At 55.8% G+C, this 23,865-nt stretch overlaps 2 protein-coding genes across 10 annotated transcripts in view; one reads left to right on the top strand and one right to left on the bottom strand.

The window, feature by feature from the left end:
• Window positions 1-7,571, bottom strand: part of MGRN1 (mahogunin ring finger 1) — a 55,378-nt gene extending 47,807 nt beyond the window's left edge. For 5 of the 9 annotated variants that reach the window (XR_013956845.1, XR_013956846.1, XM_080617738.1 and 2 more), the window contains exon 1: window positions 7,401-7,571. Coding sequence is in view for 3 of the 9 variants with exons in the window: in XM_080617738.1 (XP_080473864.1) it covers window positions 7,401-7,488 (88 nt within the window). In the remaining 6 variants the exon portion in view is untranslated. Of the gene's footprint in view, window positions 1-2,506; window positions 2,584-4,350; window positions 4,453-7,003; window positions 7,238-7,400 lie in introns of those variants that run through there. The other 4 variants (XR_013956848.1, XR_013956847.1, XR_013956849.1 and 1 more) reach the window with 4 other exon arrangements.
• A 5,432-nt stretch (window positions 7,572-13,003) lies between these two features.
• On the top strand, window positions 13,004-21,125 carry UBALD1 (UBA like domain containing 1). Its single transcript, XM_080619485.1, has 3 exons — window positions 13,004-13,221; window positions 18,879-18,938; window positions 19,993-21,125. The coding sequence occupies exons 1-3, from the start codon at window positions 13,114-13,116 to the stop codon at window positions 20,311-20,313; spliced, it is 489 nt and encodes a 162-aa protein (XP_080475611.1). The 5' UTR covers window positions 13,004-13,113; the 3' UTR covers window positions 20,314-21,125.
• Window positions 21,126-23,865: the final 2,740 nt, after the last annotated feature.

The following is a 23,865-nucleotide window of genomic DNA, read 5'->3' as shown; positions in this document are numbered from 1 at the left end:
CTTCTTCCTACTGCAAAGCCCCGCAGAGTCAGAGGGGCTCCTGTTGGTCAAAGTTTGCCTTCCCTCCCCTCTTTCATTCCCATATCCCAAAGACAGAATCACACAAAACCTTTGCTGTGAGTGCTAAAGACTGCACACCTTGATGCTGAACCACTAACATTGATGGTTCTAAATGCAGAAACAGGGGTGTTTGGAGGAGATAAACCCTGGGACTGACTAAACTGAACTTCAGCTCTGAAAGCTTCACAGCGTATTTGTTTCATTCATCTTTAAGGTGACGCACTACAGCACAGATTTTAGGAGATGAAGTCTGCGCAAGGTCACTGGGATCCTGGAGCACTGGATTAACTGCAAAGTCAACCAAATCAATTCAGCTGCATGAGGGCACCACAAACGTGGCTTCCTCCTACAATGACTTCAGGAAAACACCCTCAAACATGAACTTCACAGAGTTACAATGTCAGATAAATAAGAACCAGGAGAGAACTGAAAGAGGAGGCTCCACCCCTAGCCATTTCCCTGGAAGTTTCGTAGCGAGGGTTTCTCATGAGCGTGATGAAAGGACTGAGCCAAAAGTACATTCCCTTTCCTACGTGCAGTGCACAGACAACGCTAAGATTTAAGACAAGTCATTACAGAAGCAATAACTAATCATCTGAATCGTTATGGAGGCATTATGAAAGGATTTGCAGTCCCCTCTAGCTAGGAGCAAGCACAATCTACTCTGAAATGGAAGGGGTTTCTTGAATGGCTGTTTTTTCCATGAAGCCTTTTTTTCCTTTATGCTTTAAGAAAGGCTCTTGCTTTGCACAGATGGTAGTGCCGTAATGACCATGGTAGTGCTCAGCTACTGCTGAGCTCAGCTTACAAGCATCCAGATGCTTATATTATAGAAAGACATCCTTCTTTCTACATACAACCATCAACTTCAGCACAGGTCCAGAATCTACCTAGAATCTGTTCTACAGAATCAGCATGACAAAATGTAGGTGCTCCAAATGACAAGCAACCTTTCCCGAGCCCTCCCAGAAGCTACAAACCAAAAACCTAATCTCCATATCATCTCCAAGCACAGCTAGCTGGATACAGCCTCTCCACCTGAGATACACTGCAGTGGTTTATGCTTATACTGAGGTTCACAAAAGCGTGATAAACACTGGATTTAGGAATAGATTTTACATGGGTCAAGCAGGATTGTGTTTTGGTGCATTTTATCTGATTAACCGTGAAGACACCACTTGTGCAGGATGTCTCAGTACTGCAGCAGCTGATTATCGGGGATCTGAGTCAGCTCCCTCATACACAGAGAATGAGACATCCTGGGCTTGACTCACCTCAGCAAACCTGTATTACAGATTCAGAGCAGAGCTTTTTTCTGTGGCAGAAGTTCTGCACCCTGTGTGCAGAGGACACAGAGCCCCAGCAGGCAAGGACTGCTCACCACCACTGACACCCCATGCCTGCAGGGAGCCAGGAGAGCATCACCCCTGCAGCGCCCTGGGATGAAAAGATCTCTCTTGTTAACAACTGGAATGACACCGAGACACAGAACTAGCACATTCAAGGCACCTGCCATGCTGCCTGTGCTCCACTAAGAGGTACTTTGAGGACCTCTAACACTGTTAGGATTTCTCAGAAATACACACTACCCCCTGCAATACAGCAACACTTCTCTAACTGGAAATGACAGCTTCAACTCCACATTCAGACAGAAGGCTCCCTTCATCTTCCTGCTAAGTCACCTCCTGCAATTTGAAGGGGTTTTTTTCCCCTGAGGCACTTCCTTAATGAGCAAACAAGGAATGTAGTCAGTGCCAGTCACAAGGAGCGCAAGGAAACCACTTTAAGGAGCTCAGAAGGAACTCACTGGTGAGGAGAACACCCCAGGGCTCTGCCGGTGCTGCTGCAGACACAAAAGCTGCCACTTACGCAAGGTCTCAACACCAAAACTAACAAACCAGGATGGCACAAACTGTCTATACACATTTATAACACAGTTCTCAGCAGCTAAAAAAGACAAAAAACAACAGAAAAGATGTTTTACTGCAAGCTTTCAGAAACCGGTTGCTACCACACCACATTCAGTTCAGAGCTCTCAAGGTAAGACCAAAGTTACACACTATTCCTCCCAACCACTGACACAAGCAACTCAGAGTTTGCCCAAGGTGGAGACAAAATGTTTTAAGAAAGTGCTTCTGTAAATATCACACCAAGGGCTAAAAGGACAAAGTAAAAGGACAAAGAAAATTCACGGAGGAAAACATGACGTATCTCCTTTTCCAGTCACCGTGACACCCACATACCTAGCACAAGACCAACCGGATATTTAGTGCCTCTAAAAGGCTTGTATGTATTTTGTACATGTTAAAATCCCGCTGCAGCTCCACCTCCAGGTTCTGTTTCCAGCTCCATTACCAAGACAGCTTTAGGATTTTAGCCGGACTACTATGGCTCTGGAACCCTGTCCCCACATGTCCCCCCAGCCTATAAAACAACCTTGACCTACCTTATGCAGGTGTTGCAAGGCCAGCTTTGACAGAGTTCTACGGCTGTGGGCACAAAGGGGATGCTAAGCACCATCCTCTTCCGCAGTGAAAAAAAAACGAAAGCAAAAAAATCTTTGGAATAACCCTCCCCAGAGCTGCTACAAACAGAAATCCTCCTGGAAAATGCAGCAACACACTTACAAGGAAAGAAGACAAATAAACAAGGATGAGAACATGAGAAAAATACCAGAGCACAGAAAAACTGTGGCTTTACTTCCCCAAGGTAAATCAGCACAAAACACAGGAGATAACCAGGTAAAAGAAAGCACAAAAAGATGACATTGCTAAGGTAGACGAAGCACAAGCAGTGGTTTTAACAGAAATTGTTGGAAATTGCTGGAAAACTTTACAGTGGCTGGAAACACACCACTGGGGCACCCAGAATGGCCAAGCCTGCCTCATTAGTTTGTCCCATGCAAAACCAAACTGGAACCCAAGGCTTCTCCAAGGCATCAAGTGACACCAAAATGCTTAACATTCAGTCCAACATGGTGGTGGAGTTTTATTATCATAGATGCACCAGGATGAAGATGCTCTAGGCATAATTACTTCTCCCTAACTAACGCAGCATCCTAACGCCATGACCATGCACACCCAACACACATGTGATGTACAAGTGACATGCTGGCAGGGGACACAACACCCTACAACAGCAAGGAGCAGAGTCAACAACACAACTATAGCCCCAGCAAAACAAGGGCTGTATCATACAATGGTCATTAACAGAAAGCAGTTAAATGCCCATTCAGGCTTCTCACCATTATTAGAATTAACAGTGAAGCGATAGAAATTGAGTCTTTTTTATTTACCCAGACACCACCATGGCATGCTGACAGCAAAGCCCTAGACACAGCCTGAGCCTGAACCAGCACCGCATGTGGATGAGGCCATCCTCATCGGGCCACCAAAAGCTATCATGTAGCAAACAGGAATGTGGCTCTGAGCTGGGTTAAATATAATCCAGCAACAAACCAGTAGCAAAAGGAACTGGTTTTGACCCACAAGTGCTCTAGTCCAGTGCTGTGCAAACCAGCAGAGAAGATGGGATGGGAATGATCCAGTCAATGCATCAGTGGTGATGGTGGCCATCATCATCAGGGTCAGGCTGAAGCTCCTACAGAACTACAGCAGGAGTAACAGAGACAATCATCCTACTGTGCTGTGCGGAGCGGGCGAGGAGCAAAAGCTATGTGTGAAATACAGGAATGTGTTTCTGTCTTGACGCTGTCACAGTACATATGGCTTATGAGTGGAGAAGGTGGTGATGGACTGGGTACAGCTCTGGGTACTCTTCTCCTATTTAAAAATGCTCTTTCTTTGATTAAGGCATCATTCCCAAACAACAAAGCAGTTCAGCTTCCAAGAGGAGTAATCTGCCTCCTTTTTTTTTTCCTGCTTCCAAAAATGTCCAGGGAATTCTATTCCAAGAGCCTACTCCAGAGGAGAAAAGCCATCTCAAGGGCATATGCTCCCTGCCCCGCTCCCCTCTGCAGATGAGCTCACTAGAACAAGAGATGAGCTGACGAAGGAGCTGCAGAAAACACTGGTGCGTTGCTCACTGGTTGCTAAAGCAATAGGGGCATCATGAGACTGCATGCAGGAACATGGATTGGTTTCCTGCTTCAAGCACAGGAGCACAGAGAAGATCATGACTGTTCCTTGCAATTACCCATTTTTAAGCCCATTTCATGGGGACGCTAATTATTCTGTATAAACTGGGCCCTTCTCCAACCCCCTTCAACCGGTCAGGCATTCGCAATGCCAGCACCGTTTCCATAAAGCAAGCAAAAAGGTTAAAACATACCAGTGAAGAGGGATTAGAGAACGGAATCAGGTGTCACAGCATTTCAGCAGCCTCAGACCCCCAGATGCAGGAGGGAAAACACAGATGATCCACACCCAAAGCCTTGGAGGAATAAGCAAGGCATTTTTAGAGGATGTTTAACTACAAAACCTCATACCAGCTGCAACAAAACCTGGTAAGCAATCTGTGTATGCCTCACCAGTGACTCTGGCTCATAAGGACCAAGGTGGATTCCACAACAACCTGCTCAAACCTCCACAGAGCACATGACTGAGCCAGCAATAACCACATCAAAAGTCAGTAAGCGAGCACTGAATATTCAGCACTGCATTTGCAACCAGCTGTGACTTCACAGCTGCCATCACCTGGCATGACCTGATTGAGTATCCATGTTCCTTTTCACAGGCTGACATACTGCTTACAATACAGTCAGAATACCTGTAGTTTGTGTTTATTTCCTTGAACAACAGGTCCTCTTGTGAGGTGGTATATTTGCTCCAGAAAGCAAACCCACCTCCTTCAACCAATGTCCACCATGGATGGCCCAGATACCCGCAATAAGTCAGGATCTGCTTCAACCGCAGACTCGGAGGGAAAGAAGGTAAAAGTGACCAACAGCCCTGGGTGCTGTACAAGATGGATAACCTCAGGTAACACTCTCTTACCACATCTTCCACCCTTTCAGAGTAATGTCTGAGCAGCCAGGAGACTGCCTGCTAATGCTCCAGTGCACACATTCAAACAGCTAACATGGATGATGGAAAAGGGGCTTCTTCCAGACAGGCAGGCTCAGGGCTCACAGCATCAAGTTAGAAATAATTAGCAACTGTTTAGCCTAAGAACTTTTTGTAGACTTCCACCTTGCTTCCTAAACCCAAACAAAACCTTGCATACTCACTTCCAGTCATCTGCACTGTCAGGTTTTGTACCACCGACAGCAAATTGTTTCCAGCCCCAAGCCCAACACACTTAAAATTGCAGGACCGGAAGAGACAGTGTCCTGCTGAACACACTGCACCTGAAGAAGGGGTTGTCATCCTAAGATCCCTTACTTTTCCCGTGTATAGTTACCTTCCTTGAATGTCCACCTTAGAGTTGTTCATGACCTCTCCTCCTGCCTAGAATGATCCTGAGTTTGAACAGCTTTTCTCCCTTCCTGAAGTCTAGAGAATCCTTGTTAAATAAATGCAAAGGAAGGTGAAGAGAAAGGTCTGGCCTAAAGCCAGTACTTTCAGAAAGAGCACAAGCAAGCGCAACAAAAAAACCAACAAGCACCTAATTGCATCCAACGCTGTTAAGGAAATATCAATGTTTTTCTTTAGTCAACTGTTTGAGAGTATTATCTGTTCAGTTTTACAAGGGGGGTACCACTCATGGAACACTCTTTGACAGCATCTATGTCAAAGACCCCTTCCACGGCACACGTGAACACAGAAACCCAACCTTGTGTGTGTGATGCAGCTACCCTGGCAAGCACATTGGCTAAAACCCTGTTAAATCCTAGTCCAGGTCACCGCGACAGTCAGAAACAAGAGGGTGAGGATTTGAAAGAAACAGTTTAATGTTCATTGCATATGGTAGTTATAAATTAATCCAGTCCATATCTAAAATTCAAAGTGTCAACAGAAACCAAGGGCAACCTCTATGCTGTAAGAGAGCTGCCAGCAGGGCCCTTGGTACCACAGCTACAGCTGAGCAGGCAGCTCACATCCACCCTGTCCCCCGCACCAGGAAAGCCCCCCAACCATGCACAGGACATGCACAGTCCTGCTGTGACCCAGCAGTGACATTTGCCTCTCCTAGCAGCTCAATGAACTAGTTCCCACCCCTCAAATAGGCAGGTTCTCCTAACACAGCCAACACAGCTGAAGAATTTTTCTGGGCAGGTTTCCCCCTTCCACCTCCACACCACTGTCCTTGCCAAAGTCCAACCTTCAACAAGACAAGGTGTCATGATGGCAGGACTCTATCTGAGAAGATCTTGCACCTCCTGCAACAAACTGGGGAGACCTGGCTTCCTCCATCATGCAGCCCCAAGGATGTCACAGCCAGCAAGTCACTGCACACACACAGAACTTGAGTCTAAACGAAAAGGCTATGCCACAGCTGTACTCTGGAAGGAGGGAACCCAAACTGCTGCTCTTCAGTCTTTAGCCTGCCTGGAAAAACCCTAGCAGAACAGAAACTCATAGACATCTGTAAGCAAATGGATACTGTAGGAGAAAAGAGCACCTGAATTCCCTCATGACTTGTTTTGTGAGAAGAATAAACAAAACTCTTTAAACACATTGAGCCAGGCCAACCTCAAAAGCCAGTGTAAGACAAGGCAAGCCATGGGATCACCCCAACTTCACTGAAGTGGCACTGCTGACAACTCTATCAGTTTCCACAACATCTCCCTTTGGGAAACAAACACCCACATAGGCCATGTCAGTCAACAGCCCCAAGGTGAGAACCGCTGCCATGTCAAGGGGTTAAAGGCTGTCATATGGGCACTTTTCCACTCTTGATTCCACCACATCCGATTTTCCTCCCGCATCCAAACCAAACTCCCCTGTCACCTCCTCTCTGGCAGCAGGAGATGCCCCGCTTGCCGCAGAGCAATGACTTGCTGTGGTTCCCAGAGTGGAGAAGCAAAGCCTCGCTCACCTACCAGGATCCTCCAGGACCAAAGGGCAGTGACGGAGCCGGCACTGACAGAGGGCCAGGATGGGCTGACTACTGAAGCGCTAGATCCTGGGCACACGGCGCTCCTGCATCCCTGCACCCCAGCCGGACAGGGCACCGAGACGCCTTCAAACCGCGGGTTTACCCCGAGAAGAACCATCCATCCCCACCAGGGAGGCCCCAAGCCGGGCCAGAGCCAGCCCCGGGCCCCGCTCGGCCCGGCCGATGACCGGCACTTCCGCAGGCCCCTCCTCTGGGGACACCGCGGCCTGGACACCCCCCGCTACGCCTATCCCCCCCTGGGACGGCCTGGGGGGCACCAGACCTGGCGAAAACCCTTCCCCCGTCCCCGTCCCTGAGGGGAGCGGCGCCGCGGCCCTCACCGGACTTGGGCGGGTATCGGTAGGCCGAGTTGGCCTGGATGTCAATGTCCTCCACGCCCGCGATGCGCCGGCTGAGCAGGGAGCCCATGGCGGCCGCGGGCAGAGCGGCCGGGCCGGAGGATGCAGAGCGGCGGCAGCAGCGGCGGCGCGGCGTACGCTGGGAGAGCGAGTCCGTCCGCGCCGCGACTACAGCTCCCGTCAGGCACCGCAGCGGCACCTACCACCAGCGGCGAGGGGTGGTGGCGGAGGCCTCCACCGCGGCGTACCGTGCGAGCCGCCGGCAGAGGGCGCTGTCACACGGGTCCCGGTCCTGAGCTGCGGGACTGGGCAGCGGCGCCGGGGACAGCGGGGGAGTACGGGGGATGCACAAGGGATGCCCAGGGAGGGTGCCCAGGGACACCGCCTGCACGGGGATGCACAGGGACAGCCCCCGCACAGGGACGCAGCTTGCAACAGGTGCAAAGGCGAAGTAAGGAGAAGGAATCACGCTGAGGGTGCCCGGCCGGGGCAGCTGAGCCCCGGGAGGCTGTGTTGCACAGCGCAGGCAATGATTAACCCGCTGGTAGTCGTTTGGCAGAAGAGCTTCACGCAGTGGCACAATCATCCACACCAGCCTCCTTTCCTGCTGGCTGCTGGGGACCAGGACGTGGTGCATCCACCCAAGTCCGTGCCGGGATAGGGTGTGCAGGGAGCTGCAGACTGACTGCACAGGCCAACTGCGGTAGCCATGCACCTCCCGGGAGTTGGGGATTGGCAGCTGGGCCAGTCCTGAGAGCTGGTAACTGCTCCTGGCTGAGGGTCACTGCCAGCAGGAGAGGCAGACGACACTCCCCAGCTGCAGGACCATGGGATGTTCACATGGGGAAACCTCTCCTGGTTCCTCTTTTTGCAGATAATCCCTGCAGGAAAGTGAACAGAGGTGTCTGTGGTTCATATGTGAGAGCACAGGAGAGTGGGGAATAACTGAAGGCTGTCTCACACGCAAGAGAACAGCCAGGAGGATGGTGTGGAGGAAGAGGCACAGAAGAGCTCCTGACAATGACCCAGCACTGAGCTCTGTCCCCTCTGGTCCCCAAGCTCTTGTAAAGGTGCAGGAAAAGCCGCCCAGGCTCAGCTTCCCAAGAGGCACCTCCCTGCACATGCACTGCAGACAGGCCCATGCTGCAGGGGAACATGGGACCCAGTTCCTAGCAGTGGATTTGGGGATCCTTGGGAGACACAAAGGAGCTGAGGAGGCACATGCAGAATATCTTCAGTTGGCTTTGGAAGCAAGGGACGAGCAGGGAAGAGGGCTGGGAAGAGAGCAGGGAAGAGAGCAGGAAGACAGGACACTGCGAGAGCCAAGCCCATGGCATGGAAAGATTTGTGATAGCAAACGAAGGGTCAACGTGTGGAATTTGCTGTCTGTAAACACAAACTGAAACACACCCGGCAGGAATAAGCAAACAAACCTGAAGGGAAAAGTGCTTCTGGGTAGTTATTACCCCTGCAGTTGTGGCCACCCAGAGCACTGCAGCTCTTCTCCAACAGGACCACACGAGGCATGGGCTGTGGGGGGAACAGGTGCTCGGGTGAGGACTGACCTTGGTCTGCTGCATCCAGTGGTGCAGCAGGGCTGAGAAGGACAAGGGAAAGCCTGGGACCTAGAGCAGCAGCCACATCCTGCCAGCAAACCAGGAGAGCCAGGTACCTGCACACAGCAGAGGCGAGACCTGGGCTCTGCTGGCAGTGCCTGGGTGCTGCCCACTGTGTGCCTGGGATCCTGCTGGCACCTGGGGTGACAGTGTCTCTTGCCCAACCAGCCTCTCTGTGCAAGAGTTCCTCGTGACGGAAACTGCAGGGAGAGTGATGGAGTCTGACGACCAGCAAAGCCACGTGTGCTGCTCTGGAGATGCTCCTGGCCTGCACAGGCAGGTCGGGGATGCTCCAGGGTGCTGAGAACAAGCACAAGCAGCAGCAGGACAACATGGACAGCTCGTGTGCCATCAGCAGCCCCGAGCTGAGCATGGTGAACCCATAACCCCCAACGGCCTCTCCCCACACACCAGCAGCCGATGCACGGCTCGGTTCTGGAGCACACCCGGCACAGCAAGGCTCGGCAGCTCTGTCTCTGCATGCTGTTCTGGAAACCAGTTTTGAGAGCATGGGGCAAAACAAAGCTATGTTTGCACCAGGCAGCAGGGCAAGGAGGAGAAATCACACAGGGACAGAAAATGAGGGTCCCTCTCCCTTCCCTCCTGCATCCTGAGCACCAAGAGCATCCTGCTCTGCCCAGCCCAAGATGGCAGCTGGAGGTGACTGCCCCAAAGCTGTCCCCTGAGCTTCTTTGGGTCAAAAGCAGCCACTTTACTTCCACAGCGGCTGGTGCCGCTCACCAGGAGCATGGCACCATATGGGTTAAGTGAGGAAGCCAGCAGGAGAGCTGGTGTCCCAGCAAGCAGCAGGGTGTTGGCACTACTGGGGCTTGGGGAAGAGGCTAGAGGGTTTTGTTCATGCAGAACCTCCACCAGTGGGAAGGTCCCTCCCGGGCCATGCAGCTCTCCAGAGCTCAGAGGAAGCAGCCGGGCCCCTGAGGGGGTTATTGTCATCTGGGAGGGCAGAAGCCTTTGCTGCAGAACATCTCCCAGCGGGCCCCACTGTGACAGGCAACTACAATAGCAGCAGCATGCCAGCGCCTGTCTCAGCCCTTCCGCTCCATACCCCAGGGCCCAGTGAGTAGTGGAGCTGCAGGGCAGCACCTCCAGAGAACAGCAGCTCCTGCACCCCCGCCCAGCCTGGGGGACACGGCACTGGCACACACAAAGGCAGGATATCACACCACTCGCCTCCTCCGGGTCCCTCCACAGCAGCACGAAGCAAGCAGAGTGGGTTACTCAGGGCAGGGAGCTGGGCTGTCCTGCCAGCCCACATGGGGAGAACCAGCAGTGCCACAGATGGGTGCTATAGGCTGGAGGAGCAGCAGCTCCCCAGCCTCAGCACTGTGACAGTGACAGCCCCATAAACCCTGGTGGTGGCACCGGGGGTGGGTTATGCACCTTCATCCTCCATCTCCAGGTTCCCTGAGACCCTATTTCCCCCCAGCTGCCAGCCCTGGGCCCTGCCTGCAACCATGCTGAAGATGGAAAGTGAGTAAGGCATGAAGGTGGGAGACCCTGACAGCCCAATGGGATGAAAACATGTTCTTGAGGTACAAGGGTGCTGAGACTGAGTACCATCATTGTGTGGAGTGAAAGTGGTCAAGCTGGGGAGGAGCACAGCAAAACCAGGCCAGGGCTCCTGCCCCGAGGACTCTGCAGAGCCCCAGGGGTGGCAAGGAGGCCTCAGCTCCTGCATTTCCTTACAGCTCAGCCCTATTTTCTTCTGGGTAAAATCCATCGAGGGAAAGGTGAGGCTGGAGACATTCTCCAGTATGACCTGGAAAAGAGCAGAAGGACAGATGAGGGATCCTTCAGCTGTGAGCCCACCTCCTCCACCAGCTCCCAAGGCTCCCTGCTGCTCCATTTGCACACCTGCCATCAAGGGCCATGTCCCTGTGTCCCAGACCCAGCTGGCATCTACTACATTGCTCCTTCCTGCAAAACCTGGACAAGAAACCAGGTCTGAAGCCAGACTTCAGTTACCAGAGCATAACCCTGGGGAGCATGACTCCACAAAGCTCCAGCCTGGTGACTAGACACAGGCTGGAGGGACACCCACCCTCCCACTGCTACACACGTTTCTCAGCTACCACCACCTGCTCTTCAGGAGTCTCCTTGGACGTCACTGCTGGGGAAGCAGCTCTGAGCATGCCTGTGTAAACAAGGCAGTGTGTTTGCCTGCAAACCTGCCACTCACCAGAGCAGCTCATCCAAAGTCCAGCTGCTCAGGGGGTTATTACCCAGTGAAGCAAGTTGCTTTGTCTCGTTGTCTCCCCAGTGCTGCCACTCACTTTGTTTGTTGGATACATGTAGAACAACAAGGTTCAGGTGTCCTGGAGACTACACGCAGTTATTCCTCACCAGGAGTGGCGAGCACATGAACTTTGCCTTCCTAAACACTGCCCTGCTCCAAAGGGCTTGCACCCCTCCCCAAAAGCCCTGCTGGGCCTGGGCCAGCCTTCCTCCTTTCCAACTGCATGTTTTTTAAAAATGCCTGGTTATCTCCGACTGAAATAATCCTTCAGATTTGGGGTTTTTCAGCTCTATTCACACCTTGCTTGCTACAGATCTCCTCTTGCAGTTGTCCTGACCTTGTAAATAGACTGGTCACCTCTCGATGTGTCCCACTGTCATGGCCATACAGCTGCACTCTTACTTTGAGCAGTGAAGGAGAAGGAAAGCCTCTTGGTCCCGACATCCTCCAAGGCCTGGAGTACTTTCCACGGCTCTTAAAGCAGGTGTCCCAGGCAGTCAAAGTTAGACAACACCAGGGCAATGTGTGTCCCAGCAGCAGAGGCTGCAAATCCCCCAGGTCAAACGCGTGACCTGCCTGAGCTTCAGCCATTAATCCTCATGGCTCACAAATATCTGCAGCCGCATGTGAAATACTGACCAGGATCAGTTTGTCAGTAAACAAACCGCTCGCAGTGAGGCCAAGTCCCCACACAGACTGCAGGAAGAGCCCAGAATCCCTCAGGAAAGGTGGAGGAGGCTGGAGGCCTTCACAAGCCCCGCGGTTCCCTTCATCTCACCCCACTTTCCCTTGCTTTGTTACCCACCGGCCACTCAATTGCATGTCCCTGCCTGCTTATCGTTTGCTGGTACTTAGCAACGCCACTGTCCCGCTCCGAGCACTGCAGCGCCCGCGTGCATCTGCTGTGGCAATGCCCCGTTCTCAAAGGATCCTTTCATGCTGCCAGGATCCCCTCAGCACCCTCCAAAACCTTTCCCCGCTGCCAGCTCTTCTCTTACACCTCGGCAGCCTGTCAGGGACGTGCTGCGGCCGCGAGAGCCACAGCGAAGCAGCCCTACAGAGTTGACCGCACAACCCCCGCCATTTATTACCGCTGGTGAAGGGCCCGGAGCCAAGGGGCCACCCCCCGCCCTTCACCTCAGGCCCGGGGCTGAAGCAGCCGCGACGGCCCCGGATAGGCCGCGGAGATGGGCACACCTCAGAGGCGGCAAGATGCACACACACCGGCCCCGCCCAGTTAAACGTTACCGGGGCCGGGGGCCCGACACTGCCATTACCTCCCCTCCCCCCCTCAGCGCGCCGCGGCCGCTCCCCGCACGTCAACAGGAAACCGCACGCGGCCGACTGTAAACACCGCCCGCAGCCCCCCGCCCGCCCACGTGACCCTCCCCACCCCGGCCCCGACCCGCCCCTGCGGCCCTCTCATTGGTGGCAGCGGAGTTGTTGACCATATACGGTCAGGTACCAGCAAGCCGCGGGTGGCGGTTGGTCGGTGTGACGGGTCACTCAAAGCGCTCCGGCGCCCGGAGGCCGCTCCGCAAACACTGCGGGAGGTGCTGGGAGTTGTAGTCCGGGCGGAGGAGAGGCGGTGCGGCGAGGGGGCGGGCTGGAACTACAACTCCCAGCGGCACCCCAAGCCCCGCCCGTCCCCGCCCCGCCCCTGGCGGCCGACGGCGGGGCTCGCCGGGCGCCGTGAGTCAGTGCCCAGTAAACATTGGCGTGAGCCGCGCCGGCTCCGCCATGGTGGCGGCGCCGTGAGAGCGGGGGGCGGTGAGGCGGGCTGGGCGCAGCGGCGGCGGGCGGGCGGCTGGGGGCTGGGGCCATGGACGAGCTCAAGCACCAGGTGATGATCAACCAGTTCGTGTTGGCGGCCGGCTGTGCCGCTGACCAGGCCAAGCAGCTGCTGCAGGCGGCCCATTGGCAGTTCGAGGTGAGGCCGCCGTCCCGGGACCCGGCCCCCGCCGAGCGCTCGGGGCCGAGCGGGTGTGTTCGTGCAGCGCGGTGAGCGTGGGCCGCGCCCGGCCGGGCCCTGCGGGGCCGCGCTATTGCCTGTTCCCGTGTGTGCGTGTGTCTGCCCCCCAGGACCCTCATATCCCCGCTCCCAGTGCGGCGCCCGGCACGTGGCGTGGGCCCGCGGGGGGGATAAGACACGGGGACGTGTGGGGCGGGGGTTTTGGGCGCGCGCCGCGAGCGCGTGGGCCCCGCGCGGGGGGCGGGGAGTGGCGGCGCGCGGGTGGGTGCGGGGCGGGGGTACCCGGGGGTGCCCAGCGTGGCCGCGGCCCCTTCCTCCTGCCCGGCTCCGGCCCTCCCGTGTGGGTCCGTGCGCTGGAAATCCCCGTCCCAGCCGTTCCCACGTCCCTGCCGTGGGAGTCAGTCCTCGGGAGCCGTGGGAGAGGAGACTTTGTAGGTCAAAGCCTTCCTGGTTCCAGACGTCTTTTGCTCTTGCTCTCAGGCAGGATGCTCCAGGGTATTGACAGGGTTTAACGCCGCGGGTGGGGAGCGCCCCGCTGCCTGTCCAGGTGCTCTGTGCCTCCAGAGAGCCCCGAGCTGGAGTGCAGGCGGCACCGCGGCCTTAGCAAGCAGAGCTCCTTCGAAATAGGTTTGGGTTTCCCTCGTGCAGCCCCAGCAGCTCTCTAGTCTGGAGCTGGTGGATATGATGCTAATGGCACCTTTGTAGCGCATGTTTTGCGATGCAGAAGGAGGTCTGAGTCGGTGTGGATATCGGGAGGTTCAGTTTGTGTCTGTCCCTGTGGCTGGGGCACCCCTCCCACAGCACCCCGGGTGGGTACGAGCTCTGCTGGCAGGGCCTCACTCGGGAGGTTGTTCTGAAACGCGATGTGTTGGATGGATCAGGCGTGGAGGCAGTTCATTGCCATGCGATCTGCGTGCGCTCACAGCATTCCCAGATGCTAAATGAAAGGCCAGGAGGCATTCGGAGCCAAGCCATGCGTGGCCAGGAGCGAGAGGGAATGCCGAGCTGGTGTTCCCCTCTGTCGTGCCCGTTTACTACCGCGGCCCGCTGCCGGGAGCACCACTGGCGGTGGATGTGTTGCGTGTGTAACGTGCTCGGGGTTTTGTTTACTAATACAGCTTGACAGTGGCCCTCTGGGACGGGCGGGATCCGCTGCCACCGCGGCCGCGCGTGTCGCAGAGGCGCTGGGAAGCGGCTGACAAAAGTTGTAGCTTTTCTCCCCCAAGGCTCTCTGCAGAACTTTGCCACCGTTTGGCGAGTTGCACAAGTACAAACGGCCGTCTGCTGCCGGCCTGGCACTCACATGACTCAGAGGAAGCTGGGCTGTAAACAAACGCTGCAATGAGCAGTTACCATGTTCCCACTCTTGGTGCAACGGTCAGATAATTCCCTCTGCAAAATGGCCGCTGGGCATGCCTTCTTCGGGGAGCTGCGCTGGGGAGGTGGTGTCTCCCGACTCCGGCCTGCATCCACCTCGTGCTTTGGATACTCCAAAGCTTTTGTTTTTCTCTGTAGTACCCATATGCTGCTGGCCTGCGTCTGCAGCGAGTGTAAACTGGTGGAGTTCGGGCAAGTTCAGTGTGAGTGAAGGCAGTGTAAATTAGCAGTCTCCTCACATTGAAAGCGCTGCTCCGGGGGCACGGTGTCGTTGGAGCAGCCCATTTGCACCCTGAGGGTGTTGCTCCTGTCTGTAATACCACCATGGAGTGAGGTGATCTGCACAGTGGAGCTGAGGCAAGCTAGATGGCCCAGTGACAAAACAGCAGGAGTTGGGTTCTCCCAGCAATGTGCATCCATCCTGGCTGGGGCACTCCTGGTGTCCATCTGTCCCGCCCAGGACCTTTCCTACGTGGGCACGTGCCCTGCTCACTGCTTGTGGCATGTCACTAGGTGCTGGGTCACTGGCAGGAGCAAGAGGGAGGTGACTGTGAAACACTTCAGGCTGGTGGGATCCTGATGTTTTGGGACCACTTTCCTGGGCTCGTGGTGCTTTGGGACTGTTGTGACTAGTGGGGGCTGCAAAGGGTTTGCAGTGCATGGTGTCCTGCTGCCCCTGGCAGACCTGGAGTTTGGAAGGAAGACATGTGATCCATGACCTCGAGCAGATCAGGAAACTGGGATGCAGCTGCCTTCGATGCGGTGTGAACTGATCAGAGCCTGTACCATGCTCTCGGGCTCGACAAGAAAGCTGCTCGTTTTGCATCCCCTTTGTCCCTGGGGAACATGGGTAGTGGGTGGATTACCTGTTCCACTTGCCACAACTCCTGGTTCATAGGGACCCAGGGCAGGCTTTCTCTTGCAGCATCATGAGTTCTGCCATGCTTCCAGGGACAGCAGTGGTGGGTGCCAGCAGGAATGGCCATCCCAGCCCTCCAGCCACTGGAGCAGTGCCATGACTGATGGCAGGGGCAGGTTTACAGCCCAAAGAAAGCAACTTGGAGTGTCCCTGGGTGAAGGCTGGCACTTGGCCCCCAGGGCTGTGGGTGCAGGCTTTTTGGAAGAAGCCAGGGAGCGTAGGAGGTACCTGAAACCCAGCGGGCTACCAGGGAGACATCTCAGAGTTTGCATTGTGGTGCACTGGGCTCCTTCTCAGGTAGAAGAGTATTATTTGGCTTTGTTATGCGCCGATTGCCCCTGGGGCTGCTTGGGAAGGATAAGAGAAAAACCACCCATTCCTCCCTTTTTCCTCATGCTAAGCGTCTCTGTTCAGTGTAATGAGATTGTGTGTGGGGAAGAAGAGGAGCAGGTGCCTGACTGCTTGCTGTGTCTGGGTTGGATTTCCACTTCCTCTTCTGATGTATTTGTGTTTCATTGAGCTGCTTTCCTTTCCCTTTTCTTTGTGGCTCAAGGACAGGGTGTCCCCAGGGCTGCTCTGGCACCATGGGCTCTCTTCTGCTTGATCCCCTCTGCTGGCAGTGGCTGCAGCTCACACATGCAGTCGAGATGGAGTAGGCTCGAGTGCAGCTTGGGCAGGAGATCAAACAGCACCCGGCATCCCGTCTGAGTGGCTGCAGAGGGCTGGTGTCCTGCTCCTCCAGGCTGAGCTTGTTCTCTGCAGCACCCAGGTCTCCTTGCATTGATCTCCCCCCCAGCCGCTGCAGCCATCTGGTGACACTGGGTCACCACACGTGCCTCTTGGCACCCTGCAGGGTCTCTGTGATCTGCCTCAGGCAGAGCTCCTGGTTTGTATCCTGGGGGGACACACAGTGGCCTGGTCCCCTGCAGAGTGTGGCCAGGGAGTGGGTGTGTGTCCCCGTCCCACACTCAGGGTGACATGGGTGATGGGGCCTTTGGTGCAGGAGTGTCTCAGGCTCTTTCTCAAGCAGAGGAGCATTAATTGGCTTTGCTGTGGCATCAGTTACCCTAGCACTTGTGATGATGGCTGGAGACCAGGAAGCATCAGCAGCTCTGGGGACACGTGTGTCCCTGGCACCCTGTGCCACTGAGGGGCCTCTCTCCTCCTTGGGGTGAGACTGCTGCAGGTCCTGGGTCCCTGGGGAGGTGGCAGCTTTTCCCATGAGCAGTGGGCAGAGGGCTTGCTTCTGCCATGCTTGGAAAGGGGCAGATGGGGGGAGGAGACACAATGTTTTAGGCAGAGGGGCCTGTGATGGTGGAGTGCTTCCTCCATGCAGGTCACAGCTTTCATCCCAGCATCAGCAGGAATTGGTGGGCAGCTCAGGTGGACAGCGGGGACCTTCTCTGTCCCTCTCTGCTGATGGCACAATCCCAGATACGAGGCCACTGGGAAAACAGGAGCACAGAGCAGATTTAATCAGTTTATGGTATCTGGCTGTGCCCACACCTCTGCCCGTGCTTCCTGTTTGCTGTTACCCCCTTTTCTTATCACAATCCTTTCTTGTCTGAGTGATAGGGCTGTTGGTGTTGACATCAGACCTCACCCAGGACGAAGGGTAGCAGCGGGGGGGTATTGCTGCCTCAGAAATGTCCATGTCTCGTTAGACATTATCTTGATTCTTAGACACGTGCATGTTCAAAGAGCTGGTCTCCAGGGCCACAGACCCAATTCCTGCTGTATGGCTGCTGCTGAAACCCGGTGGGCCTTGCCTGAGGGTGCTGAGGGCTCTCTGATCATAGCCTGGCTGGATGCAAGGTTCGGGTACTGTGTTATTCAATGCAGACAGAGAAGCACAGCTTTTGCAGGGGAGAGCTTCCTCAGCCCGGCTGTTGTACACTCTCCCCGAGGTTTGGGAGCTGCCTGTCTCTACAGCAGCAATTGCTTCTTTCTCCACCCAGGTCTGGATTGTTGTTTGCAGATACCGCTCTTGGCTGCCACCTGGTCTGGCTGATGGTTCACCACCGTTCAGCCAGGAAACCATAAACACCTTTTCCAATGGCCAGCCCCACCTCTCCAGCTCCCCAGTGGTGCAGGCACAGCCCCTTCACCTTCCCAGGGGCTGCCAGCGTGGGTGTTTGGGGCAGAAGTTTTCCATCGGGTCAGCAAGCTGATCTGCCTTGCTGTTGTTCATCCCATCCCTGTGTGTGACACAGGAGTGTGTGTGGTGGCAGGACTGTGGCTGCTGCAGTTTCGCAGTGTTTGGTACAACCTGCCTCTGCTTTGTCTAGGTTTTTCTGTGTTTTATTTCTTAGCAGCATGGGTAACCCCAGGCACCAGCTTGCAGGAAGGGAGCAAAGTCTTGGGTGGTGTGGCAGCGCCTGACTGCAGCTCTGTGCCTTGTATCCTGCCTTGTAGACCTGCAGGGTGCAAGGGAGAATGTTGAATGGGGCTTTTCCTCCAACCAGAACCAAATCCAAGCCGCTTCTCTTAACATTTCTATCAACTCTGATCTACAACCAAATAAAACCATTGTTTTCTAGCTCTGAGTTAAAAGTCTGAACAGGAGTCAGCTTCACCTTCACCGGTCCTGTGTCAGCCCAGTCTCCTGTGCCCCAAAAGCGCCGTCTGCCTCTGCTCCTCCCAGACCTGGGCTGGGTGTTTGCCCTCCCGGGCAGCCTGTGTTCCCAATGTTCCCTCCCTGCTTGTCCTCTCACATGCCTGTGCATGTGACATATTTACCTGGTTATTACTGGTCTTAACTGGAAGCTAACCAAAGTGATGTCAGTCCTAACCATACCCTGCCTGCAACTGGATTGAAAATGCTCTGGTGTATGGGGTGGGCTATCTGTTGCAGCTCCAGCCCTGGGGATTTCCCAGTGTGACTGTTATGACTGTGATCTTGTCCTGTTAAGGAAATGCATATAACTGGTTCCTGCTGGGTTTGGATTTCATTTCCCTCCTCTCCCTGCACATAGTGGTTGCAGAGCATCGTTGTGAGTTGTGAAATGCCTTTTGGGGATCCCTCCAGCAGTGGTCGCTTGTAAGGAATGAGCACAGTGATCCCAAATAGGTGTGATTGCTGCTCACCACAGTGCAGGCACACAGCAGGCACGGGTGCCTGCTTGGGGATGCAGGAGCAGCTCTGTGCAGCACTCTCCCATGCAGGCATGGGGGTTGCAGGCATGGTGCAGCCCCCAGGGCCTGTTTTGGATCATGTTTGGGGTGTTGCAAAGCCCTGCTGTTGTGCACAGGGATGAGGTGGGTGCCCAGTTTGTATGCTGGTGGTAACATCATCTTTTTCTTCTTTTTTGTTTTTCAGACTGCTCTCAGTGCTTTTTTCCAAGAAACAAACATCCCCTACAGCCACCACCATCAAATGGTAAGTGCTTGCCCACCTCTGCAGCACTCACCTGAGGCACAGCACCAGCTGGTGGGTGCTTCTGGCTGTTGCTGATGCCCAGCTTGCTGCTTCACAGCCCCAACAGATCAGGCAGGGAGGTCTGGCCAGGCACTGCCAGAGCTGCCTGCCAAGGAAGGTTTTCCTGGAGAGCGAATAGGGGTGGCATAGCCTGTTCTACACAGTGGGACAGCATGGTTGGGGCTGCCCTGACCTGCAGAGAGGTTGGGGCTGCTCCTCGGAGAGGGATGTCTCATGGAGGGTGCTTTGGGCATGGCCAGTGGTCCAGACCAGCCCCAACATGGCAGAGAGAGCCCAGGGGAGCCTGGAGCACTGCCCCCCTGTAAGGTGTGTAAACACACATGCTGATACGTGCATGTTTCCCACTCTGCAGCCCGGATGCTTGTGAGTCCTCCTGTGCTTGCTGGAGCGACTGAGCTGGAGCAGGCCTCCAGCACAGCATGTGCAGTGTGTGATGTGTGTAAACGCAAGAGAGCATGCATGCACGTGGGTGCTGCCTGCCTCTGCTCTCTCCCAGCTAATCCCAGACTTGGTCCCTTAACTCTCAGGACATGGCAGCCCATAATCTGCTTGGGCAGATATGTCTTAGGGATTTGCTGGCTGCCGTGGTCTCATTTGACTCTCCAGGACAACTGGGGATATGGAGTGTGCAGGGAGCGTGCAGAGGAAGTGCCTAGTGGCCCTGAGTGTGCCCAGTCTCCCGTGAGGGTGGGAGCTGAGCCAGAAAGCTGCAGGTCCAGGGTAGTACCAGCGAGCTGTGGAGTTGAGGGTTCCCTGCTTCGGTGCAAGAGAGGGGCAGGCAGTTCCCATCTGTGCACTCTTGACAGGAGCTCTCACCACAGCATTAATATTCAGTCTTAAATAACTGCTGCTTGTGAGCAACATTGTCAGCAGAGCATGGGTCCAGGGGCCCCCTGAGCCGCAGCAGTGGGGGCAGAGGGGTCTTGTTCTGGGCCCTGATGGGAGGCAATGATGGGGACTCCCTCATGCCTGATCCTGTGTCTCCTTCCCACAGATGTGCACTCCTGCCAACACGCCAGCCACGCCGCCCAACTTCCCCGATGCCCTCACCATGTTCTCCCGCCTCAAGGCCTCCGAGAGCTTCAACAGCAGTAGCCCCGTGGCCTCCATGGCAACCTCCCCACCACCCCCAGCCCCACCACTGCCCCAGCACGGGGCCTTCAACCCTGCCTGGCCCACGGCTTCTCCCCCCGGCCAGCAGCAGAGCATGTGGACTCCGGCCGCCGCGGCGCAGCCCGCGGGCTGGCCAGCCGCCGTCTCACAGCAGGCCACAGCAGAACAGAAGGCCAACGTGACCATGGAAGCAGAGAGATGAGGCCGTGGCGGAGAGTGAATGCGGCGGGGACCCCTGCATATAAATATCTATTTCCCCCCCCTCCCCGAAGAGGAGAGGAACTCCGCTGCCAGGCGTCTGGCAGCCGCAGAGACACACGAGCAAATAGCTGCCTTGCATGGGTTTGGTTTGAAGTAGTTTTTACTTGTCCTCGAGCTGAACAGAGCTCCCCAAAGACAGCAGGAGGCTGCGTGGGACACGGGACTGGTGCTGCCCTCTACCTGGGACCCTGCTGCCGCTGTGGGCTCAGGGAGGGAGTGCCCCCTCCTCTCTTGGGACACCGGAGTTTGCATGCGAGTGACGTTTACAGAGGAGGTCCCTTCTTCATAGTCCCCTGGGCCACCCCACTGGGCAGAGTGGGTTGTCCCTGAGTGTTTCCCCCCATCCCTTGGCCCCACTTGAGCAGGTGGAGGGCAGACACAGACGCCCCACACAACTTGGTTTTTGTAAGGGCTGGAGAGAGCAAGGGGTGCTCCTGCTCAGCCGCAGCCTTTGCCCCGCATGTGCCATGCTCGCTGGTGAGCAGGGCTGGAGGACACCAGCTCCCGGGGAGGCGTCTGGCCCCTCATCCAGCCTGGACAATGGGGAGCAGGGGGTGACCCATGGTGGCCCAGCTGGGCCAGCACGTCCTCCCCTGCCCTCCTGGGATAGGGTTTGCCCGGGGCTGTTTGCATGACACAGTGTAACCCTAGAGACTGGGATTGTTTTTAACCCCTCTGTTCTTTTCTCTGGGCGGCTGGAAGCCCCTCTGGACACGCCGCAGCCGCTTGCAATACACGCTCTTCTGCTTTGAACCCTGTGTCCTTGCTTCGTTTGCAGCAGCAGTGGGATGCAGGGAAGGCTAGCCTGGGCTTGGGATGTTTCAGGGTCTCCTCTCTGAGTGGCTCTGCGTGTGCTGTGCTTCTGAGCTGGGGTTGGCCACACTGTGCTCTGTGTGTGCTGCTCCACACAGCCTGTCCCAACCTGCAGTGACTGCTAGCCACCTTTGGCCAGTTGCATGCCAGTGCTTAGCCCCAGCAGAAGCCAGCCCAGATCTGCCCCACCACATTAGTTGTGGGTGTGAGACCCCACCAGGAGCAGGGCTGGGCTGATGGCAGAGCTGCAGTGAGAGCTCAGGTTCCCTGTTTGTCATCCACAGATCCTGAGTGTCTTGCTGTGACCTGGCTCTTATTCCCTGTATACTGGATGATGGGCCAAGTCCCATGGCGTTGCCCTCCCTGCTGAGCCCTCTCCCCATGAGGCTGCATCCCTGCACTCACCAGTCAGTAATTAATTTCAATCTCTTACTTGCGTTGATAAAATAAATATGGTAGGAGTGATGGTTTCACCTGGGCTGGAGCTGGTGCTAGCCCTCATGAGCTTCCCTGCATGGGGCTGTGGCGGATCTGTGTGCCTCAGTCCTGCCCCACTGAGGTGGACTGGGCCAAGCTGGTGGCATATGGAGCAAGGTGGGGCCAAAGAGCTTGTTTCCTGATTCTGGTGGCCTGAACACATTGAGGCCAGTGTGGAGTCCTGCTGGAAGCGGGGATGGCTCATGAGATGGGGAGTAAGGGACAGAGCCCACCCAGGGGACAGAGAAGGGATCTGTCCCCAGCCCTTGAGGGAAGCACCTGCCTGTGAAACACAGGTAAAGCTGCATGGAGACCTGAGTGGTAGGAAGGGGAGCCTGCCTGTGACTGGACTGGCACCACCAGGAGCCATAGGATTGGGCTTTGAGCAACCTGGTCTAGTGGAAAGTGTCCCTGTCTGTGGCATAGGTTTAGAACTAGATGAGCTTTAAGGTCTCTTCCAACTCAGACCCTTCTGTGACTCTAAAACCCAGCCCCAGACTGTGCGCTTGGACGTCTGACTGATGAGAGAGCTCATGGGCATATAGCACAGCCCAAAAGCATCTGGCTGTGGTCACTGAGCCCAAGGAGGTCTCATGTGCCCCCACTAGCCTAGGAACCGCACAGGAGAGGCAATGGAGGAGCGAGCATCTTTATGATCTGCAGTGTTACCTCATACAAAGAGCAGCTGCCAGGGCAGTGTGGCACTCACCCCACCCATTCCCCGAGGCCCTGGTGTTGCCCATCCACTCCCCAGATCCCCATACCATTTCACAGCCCCTGGCCAGCTCAGACACCTGAAGTCCTGCCACTGCCCATGGCAGTCTGCCGCCAGCCCCCCCGAGAGCTTGTCTTCATCTGCATGGCGGCACCTGCAAAGCAGAAAGCCTTGCATGGGGCATGGCACCCCCAGCAACACCCCTGGGAGCCTCTCCGGGAGCACTCAGCAGCAGGCTGGGGCTATGTAGCAGGGCTGGTGGCCCAGGGGACACACAGGATGGGCACTCACGTGAGTATGGGGACACATAGTGGCTGCCATACTTGGGGATGCGAACCGTCTTCTCTGTGGTTTGCCGGGTGGGGGTCTGCAGGTTCTTCATTGCTTCAAGGTGAGAAGCAGAGGCACTGTTAGCACAGGTTGATGAGAGGCTGCTGATACTTTTGCCACAGAGTGGCACAGCACCATCCCAGGCGCTGGCAGTGGGACATTCACATGACTGCACAGCCTGGCCAGAGCTCATGCGATGTCCCAGGGCTGATCCCCTACATGAGAAGTCCTTGTCCATGGTGGCGGTCCTGTTGGTACCCGGTGAGTTCAGCCTGCCCTTGTAGATGACCCCATCGATGCCCAGAATATCCACTTCTCTCTAGACAGAAGAGCAGCTGATGAGGTTGGAGGTGCCCTAAGGCTGTGCCCAGCCTGCAGCACTCCCGCCATGCCAGTACAGGTGGGCTCAGTGGGTTTCCAGAGCACAGGGACACATGGATAAGGAGCTTACATTATTGCAGATGAAGTCTGCTGGGTGTCTGCAGGGACAGACGGTGATGAGGGAGGTGGAAGTGGACAGTGGCCTGGCAGAACTTCCAGGGCCCTGGCTGGCCCTAGTCAGGAAGGGTAACGTAGGTGCTCCCTGCTCAGGGAGAGGAACCCCAAAGGGAGAAGGAGGGACACGGTGGTGCCTGGCAAGCCTCACCTGTCCGGCAGCTGCTGTGCCAGGCAGTTGGAGGTGCTGGCTGGCTGGGGCTGGAGGAGCCGGCTGGTCTTTCTGATGGTCACCAAGGGCCTGCAGGTGAGGATATGAAGGCCAAGTCAGGCAGTGGTCTCTAGTGGACACACAGGTAGGGGTCTGTCCTGGGGGATGCACAGTACTCACAGTGCTGGGGCCATGGCCAAGGGTCTGTTGCAGGAGATGCACTTCACTGGACCAGAGAGCTGTCTGCAACACAGGTACAGCTGTTCAGTGCTCTGCCAGCAACCCAGGGATGGCGTGAGGTCCCATGGGTGGCCAGCACCCCTTGCCAGAGTGGGACACAGAGTGCCTGGATGGGACAGCAGCAGAGGATGGGACAGCATGGGAGGGGCTGGGGCAGTGCAGGAGACGATGGAAGGGGACAAGGTGGGATGGGACAGAGTGGGATAGGAGGGGACGCAGCAGCCCTCACCTCTTGAAGCCGACAGCACGGCCGGCATTGCAGGGTCCGTGGC

The sequence above is a fragment of the Psittacula echo genome (assembly GCF_963264785.1).
Source record: "Psittacula echo genome assembly, chromosome: 5".
In the NCBI taxonomy this organism is placed as follows: Eukaryota; Metazoa; Chordata; class Aves; order Psittaciformes; family Psittacidae; genus Psittacula; species Psittacula echo.
This window is presented reverse-complemented; position numbering and strand designations above follow the sequence as displayed.